Source organism: Ursus americanus, chromosome 7 (assembly GCF_024610735.1).
Source record: "Ursus americanus isolate L20-20 chromosome 7, mUrsAme1.1.p, whole genome shotgun sequence".
Classification (NCBI taxonomy): Eukaryota; Metazoa; Chordata; class Mammalia; order Carnivora; family Ursidae; genus Ursus; species Ursus americanus.
Genome location: NC_142133.1, coordinates 17,437,182 through 17,452,254, shown reverse-complemented (window position 1 = coordinate 17,452,254; position 15,073 = coordinate 17,437,182). Strand labels below are relative to the sequence as shown.

At 44.8% G+C, this 15,073-nt stretch overlaps 2 protein-coding genes across 3 annotated transcripts in view; both read right to left on the bottom strand.

The window, feature by feature from the left end:
* The window catches only part of STON1 (stonin 1), a 47,695-nt gene extending 41,857 nt beyond the window's left edge, over positions 1-5,838 (bottom strand). The window contains exon 1 of one of the 2 annotated variants that reach the window (XM_045787952.2): positions 5,753-5,838. The gene's annotated coding sequence lies outside the window, so the exon portion shown is untranslated. The remainder of the gene's footprint in view (positions 1-5,752) is intronic. The other variant, XM_045787953.2, reaches the window with a different exon arrangement.
* A 2,473-nt stretch (positions 5,839-8,311) lies between these two features.
* Positions 8,312-15,073, bottom strand: part of PPP1R21 (protein phosphatase 1 regulatory subunit 21) — a 64,363-nt gene continuing 57,601 nt past the window's right edge. Inside the window, exons 21-22 of the mRNA XM_045787951.2 lie at positions 14,671-14,799; positions 8,312-12,357 (exon numbers count right to left, since the gene is read on the bottom strand). Of these exons, the coding sequence (XP_045643907.2) occupies positions 12,328-12,357; positions 14,671-14,799 (159 nt within the window). The 3' untranslated portion in view covers positions 8,312-12,327. The remainder of the gene's footprint in view (positions 12,358-14,670; positions 14,800-15,073) is intronic.

Here is a 15,073-nt window from a genome sequence, read left to right as displayed (position 1 = left end):
AGGGAAAATCACCAGTCTCCATCCACCTGAATGAAAGGAGAAGATGGGAAGACCTACTATTGTAAAGGTATCAGTTCCCTGCAATATAATGTGAATGTAACTGCAATTAAAAAATCCCAACACAATTTTGTCTTTGTGGGCAACTAGACAAACTAAGGTTTATAGGAACTAGTAAAATTCAAGGAAGCCAAGAAATTATGAAAAAAAATTAAAAGTAATTGTCAGAGCTAGCAATTAGTGTGTGCCTCCTTGTATGGCAGAACCTTTTGTATACATTATCTCTTTACAATTATCCTCCAAGTGGATACTATTATCTATTTAATAGACAAGGAGACTAAGAGAAATTAGGTAACTTGCCCAAGGTTACTTGGTACCCATAGAAGTAGCAACAGACGCAAGAAGACAACGGTGTAATGTCTTCTAAGTACTTAGGGGAAATCATTGTGAGTCTAAAAAATTCTACACTCAAACTCTCCTTTGTAAGAGCAAAATAAAGATATTTTCAGGAATATCAATACTTTCAAGTTTACCAAAGCCCTTTTATGAAAGAACTCCTAAGTTCACACGAAGAAAAAAGAACTCAGAGGGAAGAAGTGAGGTGTTCAAAGTAGCAGTAGCAAACTGCACTGAATAAATAAGACAAAACAATGTACAGGCATACCTTGTTTCAGCGCACTTTGCAGATACCGCATTTTTTACAAATCGAAGGTTTGCAACAACCTTGCATAGAACAAGTCTATGGGCACCATTTTTGCAACAGCATTTGCTCACATGACCTTGTGACACATTTTGGTAATTCTCACAATATTTCAAACTTTTTCATTATTATTTTTTAAGATTTATTCATTTATTTGACAGAGAGAGAGACTCCCCACTGAGCAGAGAGCCAGTTGTGAGGCTCAGTCCACGACCCATGAGATCCTGACCTGACCCCAAACCAAGAGCTGGAGGCTCAACCAACTGAGCCACCCAGGCACCCCTCCAACTTTTTCGTTATTATTATATTTGTTATGGTGATCTGTGATTAGTGATTGCCACTCACTAAAAACTCAGATGATGGTTAGCATTTTTAAGCAATAAAGTATTTTCTTAATTAAGGTCTGTACATTGTTTTTTTTTTTTAGATGTAATGATATTGCACCTTATTTTAAAGTATAGTGTGGTGTAAACATAATATTTTTACTCACTGGGAAGCCAAAAAATTCACCTGACTCCCTTTACTGCAATACTCACTTTTTAAAGACTATATTTATTTTGAGAGAGAGAGAGAGAGAGAAAGAGCGTGCGCGTGTGCTCAGGCATGGGGGGAGGGGCAGAGGGAAAAGAGAATTGTAAGCAGACTCCACGCTGAGTGCAGAGCCCAATGCGGGGCTCAATCCCAGGACCCTGCGATCATGATCTGAGCCGAAACCAAGAGCCGTACGCTTAATCGACTGAGCCCCAGGAGCCCCTGCAATATTCACTTTGCTCAAGTGGTCCACAACCAAATCTCTGAGGGGTGCCTGTGAAATAGGTAAGAAAAGTAGGACCAAAGGAAAAGTACAGGCAGAAAATACAAGGTGTCTAGTAGCATCCTATACACATGCGAGAAGCAGGCCACTAAGTTGGCTATGTGCTTCCTTTGGGCCAAATAAGAAACGGGAAACAGTCATTAAAGGACTCACAGCATCCACAGAACAGCCAAGTTGCTGACAAGAACCATTCCTGACCCCGAGACCAGAAAGACCTTTCCCACATAGTTGAGTGGACACAAGATCTGGAACGTTGGTCCAAGCATGATAATTTGGGAAAGAAGTCCTTGACTCTTAGAATTTGTTTTTCTACAGTGTGATTTAGAAGCATCAGCTTTCCAGAATCTCTTCCTTGTAGAGGAGATAAAGCCTCCAACTTGAGGTGTGTTATTTGAATGACCATGTGTTTAAAAAAAAAAAAAAAAAAGCCCAAGCTTCTGGGGATCCTTAGGTATTTTCCAGGAGGAGGGTGGATAAAGGGACCTCTGGGAGCCTGGCTGCCTGTGATGGTACAAGGTGGGACAGGGTGTGGGCATTTTTTCCCAGACTACCCCTAGAATCACTCACACCAAATATTTCCACCTCCACTAAACCAATTCATTTTGCCAGTGCATGGGATCACTCACATAGCCAGGCTTCGAAAAAATAGTTTATTATTGTGCTTTCATAGTAATAAGCACCAAGAGGTAATGAGCTGTTCTCTTTCTTTCCTGTTCCATGGTAAATCCTTGACCTATCCACCCTGATATTCTATATAACACAGAAGCAAATGGGAGCTGGGAGCTTCCCCTGGGTCTTCCTACCCACCACACTCCCCTGACAATGCCAAGAACAACGAAAGCCCATACTGGCAGAGCTCTGAAGACATAATTTGCCTGATCGACTTTAAAAATCCTGCCTTCTACCAGGACTGCTCTGGAATCCCATGGGGTTCCTGGAACTCCAGGCTGCCAGGGAAGCTTCCAATGAATTTGGGATACCTTTTGCAGGTACAGCTGGCTCCCAAGCCAAGGTGAGCTACCTCTGGCTAAGTCTGGAACAATTCCCAAGACTTCCAAAGAGAAGTGACAGTGAGGGACAGAAGAGATGGAAGACAGAGACATTTTACAATTAACCAAAATATCAGTTCTTACTGTACAAAAGTACAGAATACTTTGCCTTCCCTTTTCTATATATATTTTTTTCTTATAATTAAAATCATATGAAGAGTACACGGCTGGAAGATAGCAGACAGTAGTGACTGAGATGTATAGACTTTGGGCACCGACCTGACTTCAAGATCTGATTCTAGCACATAATGGCTACACAACCCTGGCAAGTCACCCTTCTGATTTTAGCTGCATGAGAATAATAGTTTCACAAGAAAAATAACAGTACTTACCTCACAGAGTTTTAAAATGAAACACCATATGCAAGTGCTTTATACTCAACAAATGTTAGCTATTACTACTGCAAAAAATCTGACAAATACTGGCAAGACAAAAAAAAAAAAAAACCTCAAAAGCACCTCTAGTCCTACCATCCACTTTGATGTGTCTAATTCCAATATTTTCTGGATGTATTTGCAAAGACTGAGATTACAGTGCTTTCTATTTCATAACTTGCTTTTAAAACCATATTCTTGTACAATATGATTTTGAAAGGCTACATCGTTTGGGTTATTTTACTTCTTAACCATCCCCGCCCTCCTTCCACTCTCGCAGACCCCATACTTCATGTATTTCCAGCTCATCTCCAGCTCACCTCCAGATGACAACTGGCTGCTTTCTATCGGCTAACTGGGGATGCAGCTGCTTCTTACCATCCAGACTACCTGCTCCTCAGCCTTCACCCGCCTGGCCGGCATGACGCCGCCATCATGCAGAACAGCCTGCCGGGCTGCACAGCAAACCCCCCAGCTCAACAAGATTCCGTGAAGCGGCACAAAAGCCAAACGAGGCTGAAAGGCAATTTCTTTCCCACCAGCATAAGGCTGACTTCTAGAGCATTAAGGACACTATCAAAAATTCTCAGGAAGAGGAAGAAAGAAAAGATTTTTATCTGAGTGCATTGTTTTTCTACGTAACTGGGCCAAACAAGGTCAAAACTCACAGGCTTTCTACTTGAATAAGTCAACAGCACTTCCTTATCAATGACATTTTGAGACCACTGTAAAACCCTACTAATTCATACTAATGGGGAACTGTCAAACTGAATCGGTGGAGAAAAATGAATTACATCCTTTTTAAACTAAACTCCTTTATTTCAATGAAAAAAAATTAAAGAAATCTTGATTTCCAGGGTGCCTGGGTGACTCAGTAAGCAGCTGACTTCAGCTCAGGTCAGGATCTTCGGTCCTGGGAGGGACCCCCCCAACCCTCAACCCCCCCCCCCCCCGCAGCCGGGCTCCCTGCTCAGTGGAGAGTCTGCTTGTCCCTCTCCCTCTGCTCCTCGCCCCCCACGCTTGCTCGCATTCTTTCAAATAAATAAAAATCTTAAAAAAAAAAAAGAAATCTTTATTTCCAAATAGTTCAATACCTTGCCCTGTTTTGACAGGTTGCTCAGCACCTGATCTCATACATTTGTTGCACCCGCATGTAGTGTTCATAGAGAAAGCAGGAATGGCTCAAGTTCTTGAGGACAGCTTTCTCCCTAAAAGTTCAACACCCTCTGTGATCCTGCTCACTTCTCAGGAAAGCTCTTTCTTCTTGGTCATGTGGAAACAAACCTCAGCTGGGCTCCCTCCCACCTCCCTCCAGTTCTGAAGGAGTGGGCAGAGGCTTGCCATACCAACCCAGATCTATCCCTAAGACAAAACCAAACAAAAACCCTCCAGACTCCAGACTTGATCTGTCCAGACCCATCTGAGAATTAACGAGCTCCTTCTAAGCACCCAGAGAACTAAGCCTGTCATGGAAACACTGATTCAACCCTAATGAGAACGGACAGAAAACCACACAAACGAACTGAACATTCTTCCAGCCAATCAGAGGCAAGCTAAAGCAACAGCCTCAGGAATAAAATAAGCGAGGCTGTTTTTTTCTTTGTGGTCCTGCTCATTTTAGCCTCTTCCACTGCCTCGTCTTTGCAACTGTTTTTGAGAAAGTGGGAGTTGAGGGGCGGGGGGGGAGAGATGGAGAGCCCGCAGGAGAGGGGAGAAACATGCAGAGCGCCCACACCAGGCTGGGGAATGCCAACAAACACTGCGGTTTCTGTCAGGCAAATTACAACTTCTGGCCCGGGGGAGGCCCACAGTCTGTTTGGGGTAGTCTGAAAACACGCCGAAACTGAACTCCCATCTCCCACAACACTTAAGCCTGGAATGAAGTACTTATTTTCCAAAGATCGGGTTCTGCTCACTATTTTTAGCCAGCGTTCTTTTTTTTTAACTCTTCTTTTTATTATTTTTTTTCCTGGGTTTTAATCTTTTTCGGAATTAGGAAGGCTAATTAGGTGAGGTAACATTATTATTGGAAGAAAGGAGAGTTGGAAAGTCTTTTAAAAAAAAACCAAACTGTCCAACCAACAGAAATAGGAAAATGCTAGGGAGGCATATATTTGAACTTCCCCTTGGACGCACAAGGTAGAGTTTGTGAGTCCCGGGGACCCAACACCAAACCCCAGTGAAGGTCATTCCTGCAGGAAATGTTGGGGCAAGTGTGGAGGCCCCTGCGGCTGCGGCCCCTCGTCCTGGGCCATCGCCTACTAGAGCTGGAGGGGACAGCCGGGATGGAGACACCAGCCGTGGCCGGAGGCTGGGGGACCAGAGCCTCGCAGGGAAAGGGGCGGGGGAGGGGCAGCAGCGCGAAGAACCGAAGCCGGGAAGGAGGCAGGTGAGAGTCCCGGAGGTGGGGGGATCCGGAGCCCCCGAGGGAGGGTGACTCAGGTCGGGGAGGCCCGGACCGCGCGCGGGTTTGTACGAGACCCCGGCCCCGCCCTCGGAAGTGTGTCTGAGTTCTTTTCTTTGCTGTTTGAGTTTCCCACCTCTTTAGAGCCAGCCCCAGGTCCCCGCGGCCCCAGGGCCGAGCTGCGGAGGGGAAGCCCGGCTGGGGCCCTCCTGGGACACCTCTGGGGGTGGCAGGGGCGGAGGGAGGGAGATGGGGCGCCCGCCGAGGGCGCCCAGCGAGCCCTTGAGATGCCCGCGATCCGGGTGCGCCCGAGCTCCCCGCCCGCAAACTTTCCCAGCCAAGTGGGGGTGGCCCCACCCTGGAGAGGGGGATCCCCATCCCTCCCCCAACTGTCCCCTGGGGTGGGTCACTCACGGGCAGCGCCGCCGGGGCTCCGACTCTGGCCGCCGCCATCCACACCGGAGGAGGAGCGGGAGGAGGAAGAGGGGGAGGAAGGGGGTGGCGGAGAAGGGGGAGAAGGGGGAGGGCCCGGAGCCAGCAGGAGTGGCGAGGCGGGGCGGGGAGGGGAGGGGGCGGCCACTCCGCAGAGACTCCCGTCGCTGCCTCACCTCCGCCCCGTTCCCTGCCGGCCCTCCTTCTCTCCTCACTCCCTCTTTCCCGCCCTGGATCCCCCCAAAGTCTTTCTGGTGTCTGATTCTCCATTCTGTTCCCTCCAGCGCGTCTTCCTTCCCTAGAGTCTCCGGCCCCCAGGAGAGACAGAGCATGCTTCCTCCAGCAGAAGTTGGTAGGGAGGCATTTTCGTGAGCTACAGTATATGAGTATAGGACACCCCCCTGAAGCAGATGGCTGGGGCCCTTGGCAGGTCTGAAGCCAACCTGCACTTTCTGGGCCTTTGTCATCATCTCTGGGTGATGGGATGGTGGGATGATGTGGGGGAGGGTCCCTGTGATCATGTGTCCACCTTGCTTCATTGAGAGGTTTTTGTTGTTGTTGTTGTTGTTGATTTTGATTTTCTCTTGTGATTAGGAGAACTGAAGAATCATTTTTGAGGCCTCTACTGAGTGCCTCCACCTTTCTCTTCAGGTGGCACCAGCCCTAGTCAGGGTAAGATGAAAGGTACAGACAGAGCCTCAGCTTCCTGGGTGAGTCAATACCTAGGAGGAGGCCACTGGAAGGCTCCTGAAGGGCCGAGCTGTGTGGAGGGGGCAGCAGGTAACTACTGACAGACGCCTCTTGTGTGGGCTGGCAGAGTACAGAAGAGAAGGGGAGCCGTCCTCCCAGGAGAGGTGAGAGGGTGGCTTCTGGTCCCTACTCCATCACCTGCTAGGAGCTGACTCCAAGCAAGTCCTTTGGCATCTCAGCCTCTTGCGCAAGTGGGGCTGCCTCCCTGGGAGCCAGTCAGAACGAAAGGAGATCCTTTATCCTGGTGGGACATCCAACCCCAGGATGGGAGGCTTGGACTGGGTTTGAACAGACTCAGTGGGGAGAAAAGAGGACATTCCAGGCCCTGGGCTTAGTGCCTTGGAGTCCGGCAAGACTGGAAAGCTTAGAGGAGGTGGGGACTGTTTGGATGGGAAGGTGGAACATGCAGAAAATAGGAAACCCATGAACATTTTTAAGCAAAGGGATATTTTGATCCAGGTGGTGTCCTATTCGCTTTTGTATTCCCAGAGCCTGGCATACAGTAGGTATCAGTAAATCCTGTGAACTCAAAATGGCGACTGAAGCCTACTGACTGAACCGTCTGAAAGACCAGCTATCTGGAAAGAAAGAGCTTGAGCCCAAGGAGAAGAGTTAGAAGGCCCTGGTGAACATGTCAACCTACAGCGCTATGCCTGGGTGGTAGAAAGGGAATGAGGGAATTCTGCTGACACTTCCTTGCCTTTGCATAGCAATGTGATTCTCTTTCAAATGCTCTTGGGGGTGTAGGCTTGTTTTTGACGTCAGTGGAGTTCCTTGGTGAAACAGAAAAGATATTCAGTACCCTATTCAACCACCAGCCTGAAACTACATTCAGACAGGGCACAGGGGTGCCTGAAGTCATACCGCCAGGATCTATTTAGGATACTTTTATCCTCAGATAAAATGTCTACTTTTGTTTAGGCTTAAAACATCCTCAATGAACAGAAAAAGGGACTAGGTCCTCCTCTTTTCCCTCTTTCCTCCAGCTCCCGTCTCAGTGATGGTCAAGGGTTCAAGACGCACAAAAGAGAGAATGGAAAGTCAACTGAGGGGCAGCTTTTCAGAGTCTTCTGTGGAACCAGACAGGTAATGGCCCCAAGTCAGCCTCCTGGTAAAGAGCTGAGAGAGGTGCAGAGCAAGACAAAGGAAGAGGGAAGCAGAGGAAGAGAAGAAAAAGGCGCCTTGACCCTGGGCATTCTGGCAGAAGCTCCACATTGAACCTCCTGTCCTGTGAGCAAGCCAAGAGGCCTCCTGGGGAGGCCGGCCCATCTCAGAGAATGCCCAGGTAACAACCTGAGAAAGGACTCATACAGGAAGCAACAGTACACTTGACAAATGGCAATCCTCATTACATTTAAATAGAGTTCTGAGTGCACCTTTTTAATTCTACCATCTTTGAATAAGTGGTATGGCTTGGAATAGTAGGTTGCCCACCTGGTGAAAGAAATCTCTTTGGAAACTTTGACACGTACAGGCCTATCATCTTCTAAAGACCAAATATAGCTGGTTGAAAACCGCTTTTCTTTTACAAGGGACTGTCCCTCCCCGTTCTGTGTGACTCAGCGTTGCCCCAAAGGTGGCCACTTTCATGCATGCAGAATTCTTTCTTGTCACTCCACCACATGTTTCCAAAGACTCTTTTCTGGCAATGCCCCTTTGTATCCAAAACTGGCGGTACAGCTCAGCCTGGCCTCAATAGCTAAGCCACCACAGTCCCCCATCACCAGTTTTTAGCCCATTTTACTCCACTTCCTGTTCTTTTCCTTGCTCTAGAATAAGTAGACTCTCAGACTAACTCATTCTCCTTTTTATTAACAGTTTTTCTTTTCCTGGCAGACTTTTCACAGAAATCATTTAAAACTTCCATGCTGTTTAACAAAGGCTCCCCAAAGTGTCTGCAGATATGACCTAGTAGATTAACTTGGAATTCCACAAAACTCAAATCAGCTGAAACAGTCAGGATCCATTAACATAAATTCAAACCAGTTTGCAGAAATGCCTGCGGGACATGGTTGGGAAAAGTGAGGACTTCAGATTTAGGACAAGCTTGATAAAAACATTCCTCTCTAAAAACTTTACAAATCTCTATTTATATTACAACATTCATTCAAGATAGAGGGAGGGCTTTTGGAAAATTATATTCAAAAAGATATTACCCAGTGGATGGCTTCGACAAAAGTAAAAATGAAACAGGGTGGGGGGGAAATCACCATTTTACATACATGATGCATTCTGACCTGATGTTTGAAGAACACACTATTTCTAAACAACTCTCTCCATGAGGAAACCTGAATGCTCTTTGGATAGAAATTTCCAGAGATAAACACATCTTCACTGAGAATGTCAATCAAAATCAATGACAGTTACGGGGATAATCACTTACTTCAGAATGGCCCAAGGCTGGCTATCCTTTATCCTGGGGATGGGACACTCTCAGCTGTGGCTTGAGCTATGCAGTTGGCCAGTCGCTTGGCCTGCTTCCTAAAATGTATCCAATTAGCACTTCTTGGTCACCTGCTACAAAACATTCTGTGAGGCACCGTGGGAGAGCACGGGTAAGAGCATGCTTCCTGCCCCACGGCATCTGAAGCTGCTCAGGGAGACCGCAAACGGCATGATGACTGTCCGAGGTATGTTGATAGTTTAACAGAAGAGGCGTCCTGAAGAAATAAAGCTGAAGAGAGAGGGTGAATATTCCCTAGCCTCTGAGCCAGCCACGAGTGACATTTTGTTCCTTGTTAACTAAACTGCGTGGTTTCTATTCTTGGACCTGTGGTATGTCACCACTCAGCTATTCCACTGCGGTTTAGGGAGCAGTGGGTCCAGATTAAAGCTCCTGGTAAAACAAACACAAAGGTTCGAAGTGGGGGAGGGGCATTTCGAGACCCCTATGCCCACAAACAAGACAACTGCCCCCAGCCTGTTTCCACCAGGAGTCAATTCTAATCCTCTTAGGGAAACAGTTATTCTGATGCTCAATAGACTTTCCTTTCAAAGATTTGGAGGAGCTATAATGGGTTTTCCTGCTCGCATGCTTTGATTGCCAGTTAATTTCCTAATGTGGAGCTAATTACTAAACTGCTTAAAAATTTAAGGCACAGGCAACCATCTACTGACCAGCTTTCCATTTATCACCATGGTGTCCGAGGACATGGCCCTTAGCGGAGAACAGAAGCTTCCTCCGCTATCACAGAACAGACACCTCCTTGTCAGGGTGGCTCTGCCAGATGGTTTCTTAGCCATCACCAACCAAGTGGCTCTCTTCATATGTTAAAGTTACAGAGAAGTTTGAAGGCTTTTAAGAGCTGGAAGCAACTTCCAGGTTTAATGCTGCATAAAACAAAACTATAAACCGCACATTTTTCTGTCTGAGGATTTTTATTAAAAGTAGACTTTAATTCATAGTCCTGTGGAAAGAGGTTTTTTTTGCTGTTTTGCTGGCTTTCTTAGCTAACTAGCTCCTCATTTTACTTATTGTTGCTCACATTTTTGTTCAGAAATAGTGTGGCTGCGTTTTTGTTTTAATGGATAATGAATTTGGAAAGTGGTCTTGTTATTAAAAGTATGTTAGTTTAACTTACAGAGTTAGTTTCTTACCAAAAGCAATGGAGAATCCAGTTTTATCAGCTTGAAAGGTGAACACTATTGCTTACAACGACGTAATGAAGGGTGGTGTTTAAGACGATGGAACAAGACACATGCTGTTCATCAGTTTCTCAAGCTGTGCCTGGAGGGTCTGTCTGTCTATCCTAGCCAGGGCTGCCCAGGTGAACAGTGCCCCCTTAAGTTGTGCAGCGGCTACCACTACCCCCTTCCTACTAAAGAGCCTTTTTTTCTTCATTTGGAATTTCGTATAATCCCAATTTCAATTAAAAACATACATCTTTACATATGCATGAAAAAAGAGCAGGAATAAACAAAAATGTTAATAGATGAATCTCTACTGAGAGATGTACGCTCTTGATACTTTTCCTCATTTTCCAGATTTTCAACAATGAGCATGTAGTACATCATCAGGAAAAAGTAGAATATGTCATTTCAGTAATTTCTGAAAACTCCATCTTCTGCAGGAAGCAATGCATGATTAAAGACCCCCCCCCCCCAGTTTAGTTTCACTCCTACATGGACTTCAGGCAACTCTCTAAGTCCCGATTCTGCACCTGGACTAGAATCACCTCTCACTTTGCACTTTCCACGCCCTAAGAGGCCTAGACAAAAGAGACACGTCTTCTGGGAGGTGGGCTGCAGTGGTAAGTAGAGGGATAAGGCAGTCACTGGAAGGACTTCTCTGTCCCAAATCCTCCAAAGGAGGGATAGAAACAGACTTCAAATGCCACAAGGACTGTCACAGGACACTGAAGGCCTGTCAGGAGGCAGAAAGCCTAAGTTTATGAGGGAGATAATCACAATGGTTATTTGGTCTTTTCCCCACAGTGTTTGGGGGCCTAGGCTCACTTGCAGTGGAAACAGTGGTTCAACTGTTAGAGAACTGGAAATGAGCAGGTCATGAAAACAGAAAGGGCTAAGGGGCCAAGCCCGGACAGGCCGAGCAGAATGGGACTAAGTTGATTCACTCAGAGGTCCCCAAGGCAGGATCCCAACACTGTCATTACTATGAGTACTGGGTCTCTCTCTACAGCAGACAGCAGAAACCATGGGGCAGAAGCCAGAGGGTTGGCCTTTGTGCTGAGCACAGAGGGAAGCTGGTGATGAGCTATCAGGCAGAGCAGAATAAAGCATTTTGGAGCGTGACTAGCAACTGGCTAGTGGGGAGGCTCAAAGGAGATGCAGCCGGTAGGGAGGCGGGGAGGAGGGGTTGTAGGAACACCTGAGCAAACCTGGGAACTTGAACATGGGGTGGAATGGGCCGGAACAAGCAGCTGAGAAGAAAGGAGCAATATATTTAGGGAATGCTGGGAGAGACACCCCTGAGGTTTACACGGAAATGATACAATGCTGATGAACTAAACCAAGGGGAGCCTGAAATATGGTGGCAGGTACCTGTTAAGGCAAAACTCAAAGCCTTAATTAAGGATTGACCAGACAATTGTGACAATCTGGGGAATTAGAAAGGTTATATCTAAGCCCATTGGGATTTTGTAACTTTTGTAAAACATACTTTAATAGGTTTCAGTTTCCCTTATCAAATTTTCATAGCCTGGAAGTTTGATAGAAGTACGAATTTATTGACATCAAGTTCCTTAAGCTATTATTCCAACACAGAGAAGGTACTGAAGAGCTGAAGACAATGATAATAAACCCACGAGATCTAAAGTTAAGTCTGCAAGACCCACCCCCTCTGAGAGAGAGAGAGAGGCAGAGAGAGTAGGAATAAGTCTTCAAAAAGAATCTGGAGACTGCTTTCAATAATAGCAAGAAGTAATGACAGTTGGGACAATTTAAGCATTTTATCCAGAAACATAGATCTATCCCATAGATACCAAATCGATTACCATATAATTGAGTTTGAAAATATACAAAATATTTGTTGTTCTTACATACTGAAATTAAAACCTAATTTTAAAAAGTGCACAGTAAAAACAGCATAAGGAAACCTACAATATCCATGGTACATGTATTGTTCTCCATTTTACGGTCAACATTAAATTCTGTAATTGCCTTACTGGTTACAAATATATTTTAAATGTTTCAAGGCCATTTACAACACTGACTAGTTTACTAGGTCCAACAACACCCCAGCTTCCTGAAGGCGGCCAGCAATGGACACTGGACGAGGGGTCTGGGTCCTGGAGCTCCGTGCAACAGTAGCAGCTTTGGAAAGAAGTCGCCAACCATCTATGTGTAAACTATCGACTCTTGTTCTTTTTAGAATTTCCCTGTGCAAAGAAAAATATCAACAATAAGAACACAAACGTCTAGAAAAATAACTCCTACTTTATAGGCCAAGCTGTCTGGAAGGCCATACTTCTCTTTAGAAAATTTTAGCTTCCAAGAGGGAGAACAGCTGATAACCTTGGGTCCCAAACACTTAATCAAAAAGCAGTCTGTTACTTTTAACTCCCCCACTCTCTACTTCCATGGATGCTATGCCCCTGAGAACTGGGGATCAGCGACAAAGGAAGAAAACAAAGGATTTATCAAACCTCAAATATTCATTTTGTTCCAAAGACAGGAAGTTTATTGATATCAGACACTGGATAAAAATTTTTAGCCTAAACAGGTTTCTTTGTTGCTTAATAAATACCTTCTGAAGAGGTCTTAATAGATACTAATTTTGAATATGTGCCAACTAACCCCCCAGTGGTAATGATCTGAAAAAGGAAGCTCAGATACTGGCTGAAAATGATGTAAGGGCAGATGTCTTAACTCATTCCCAGTCCCCCCACATATGGAGATTTGGACTTTCCAGTTTTATGTAACTTCTCTTCTTTCTTTTTAAGAAAGTAATGTTTACTTTTTAAGAAAACATTGTAACTCAATTCCTATACTTAACTGTTAGGTACAAATACATTTTTGTCGTGTATGTGGTTAATGCTTGCAGAACACAAGCATTAATAACAAGATGATAGCCAACGAATGGTTCCAAGATGTTTACTTGGCATCCAATGGAGACCATGTCAACTCTGCCATAAAATGATGCTCCAACAATCTAAATTACTAACAAACTGGGCAGGGAGGGTGCAAAATACGGGGATCACGGATTGATCATAAAAAGGTTAACAGAATAAACGAGCTCTGTGTTTTATTAATGACACATATTTTAAGGACTAGATTACAAAGTTCTGAGAGGACTTGAAAATTCCCTAACTTCTAAAGTAGCTGCAATACAGCCTCCTCCGGACAATGAACTTTGCTGGACTCAACATGAATCCTTCTCAGTTCAGAACCAAATGCCTCCTGCAGCTCTAGAGTCTGTAAAGCTTCCCTATAATCACTATTACTTCTTTCCAAATGTTAGGTGTTAAAACAGGCTTTCTCCTAATATTCAAACTAATGCATGTATGTGCTTTCTACCATGACTAGGAATATAGCCTGTGAACTACTGTTGCCCTGCTGGAACATCAAGAAAGAGGCCAAAGGAGTTGCAGGACGCAAGATTCAAAAGGACCAGCTCCCCTACTCATCATCGCCTCCAAGCTCATTTCCTGAAGCACAAGTAACCAGAGAACTATAATCAAAACCACACTGTCTGGCTACAGTCATCACAAGATGCCCCAGGAAAGAATCACAGATGCTCGCCTGCTCTCTCCAAAGTAGCCAGAGGCCGATCAAGATCATGAAACTACACGGAAAAACAATATCACAATTTGCGGATTCCAATGCACTCACATGACAGATCTTCCAAGGAGACACCAACTGAGCAGAATGCTGCCCTCACCACCACTAGCCGATGCTAAAATCACGCTATGGTGTGTTCATCTCCATTTCCTCCCCAGCGCCAGCACATAGAAGGAACTCAGTACATGGCTGCTAGGTCAGTGAGAGGCAACAGTAGATTTCAAAGAGCACAGGTTACAGACCGTATATCCCCGCTGGCAGTGGTACATACTGTCTGAGTTACAAAACGTGCGAAGCATCTGAGATGATGCATGAAACCAAGTCCCTGGCTTCCTGAAGCCTACCTTTCCCGGTAAAAGAGCATACATATCATGTCCAACAATAGACATAGGATATGCAGATACACACTTCAACATACAGGTACTACCAATATCTACTGACCCAGCCTGGACAAGCAGTGGCTTTATGGGAAATGAAATCAAAAGAAATTTCTGGAAAAGGAAAAGACATTCCTAGGTTATATGGATGTGTATGAAAATAAATCTGCTTAAGAAGGTGATTCTTCAATAGTACCATTTTAGACTCCTGTTAAAAAAAAAAAAAACAATCCCCATCATAACCTCCCTAAAAGTCCCCTTAAATGATAAAACAGTAACAGAAATGCCAAAAATGCCAAAAATCAAAGGACACAGTATTAGGCCTTAGAGGTCAGAACTTCTCTCAACCTACAACTCAGTCACAGAAACTGAATTTTACTTTTGGATAAGAGGACAAATAATATGAAGAAAAATCATTTAAAAACACTTGAAATCTCTTAACCTTTGCTCCTGAAATGCACAGCAATGAAATACCTTATATTAAATACATTACATATTATATTGCAGAGAGACTCCCTCCCTTTCCTTCCCTACCTTACTGGACATCTTCAGTGTGTCAATCTCTTCTCTCTGTTTAGATAATGTCTCGTTCATGCTGCACAGGTGGTCACTCATCATACTTAACTGATCCTCATAACTCCTCTTGGTAGTTGTCAGCTCATCCTAAATGGCAAAGGAACAGAGGGAAAAGAGAAAAATCAAAACCCCACTAGTCACACCACTCCAAAGTTTTTTAATTTACAGAAGGAATTTGAGAAAGGCAACCTATCAAGATGCCCTATCTGATCAATTAACATGAAGGACAAGCCACAGGTCTAATAAGAGCACAAAATTAAAACAAATGGGAGGAAAGGTTTTCTTCTTTTCAGCCTTCAAATATGTTCTGAATCAAATCTCTTTGCAAAAAGACTGTCCTTCTACATCAGGTATAAAATTG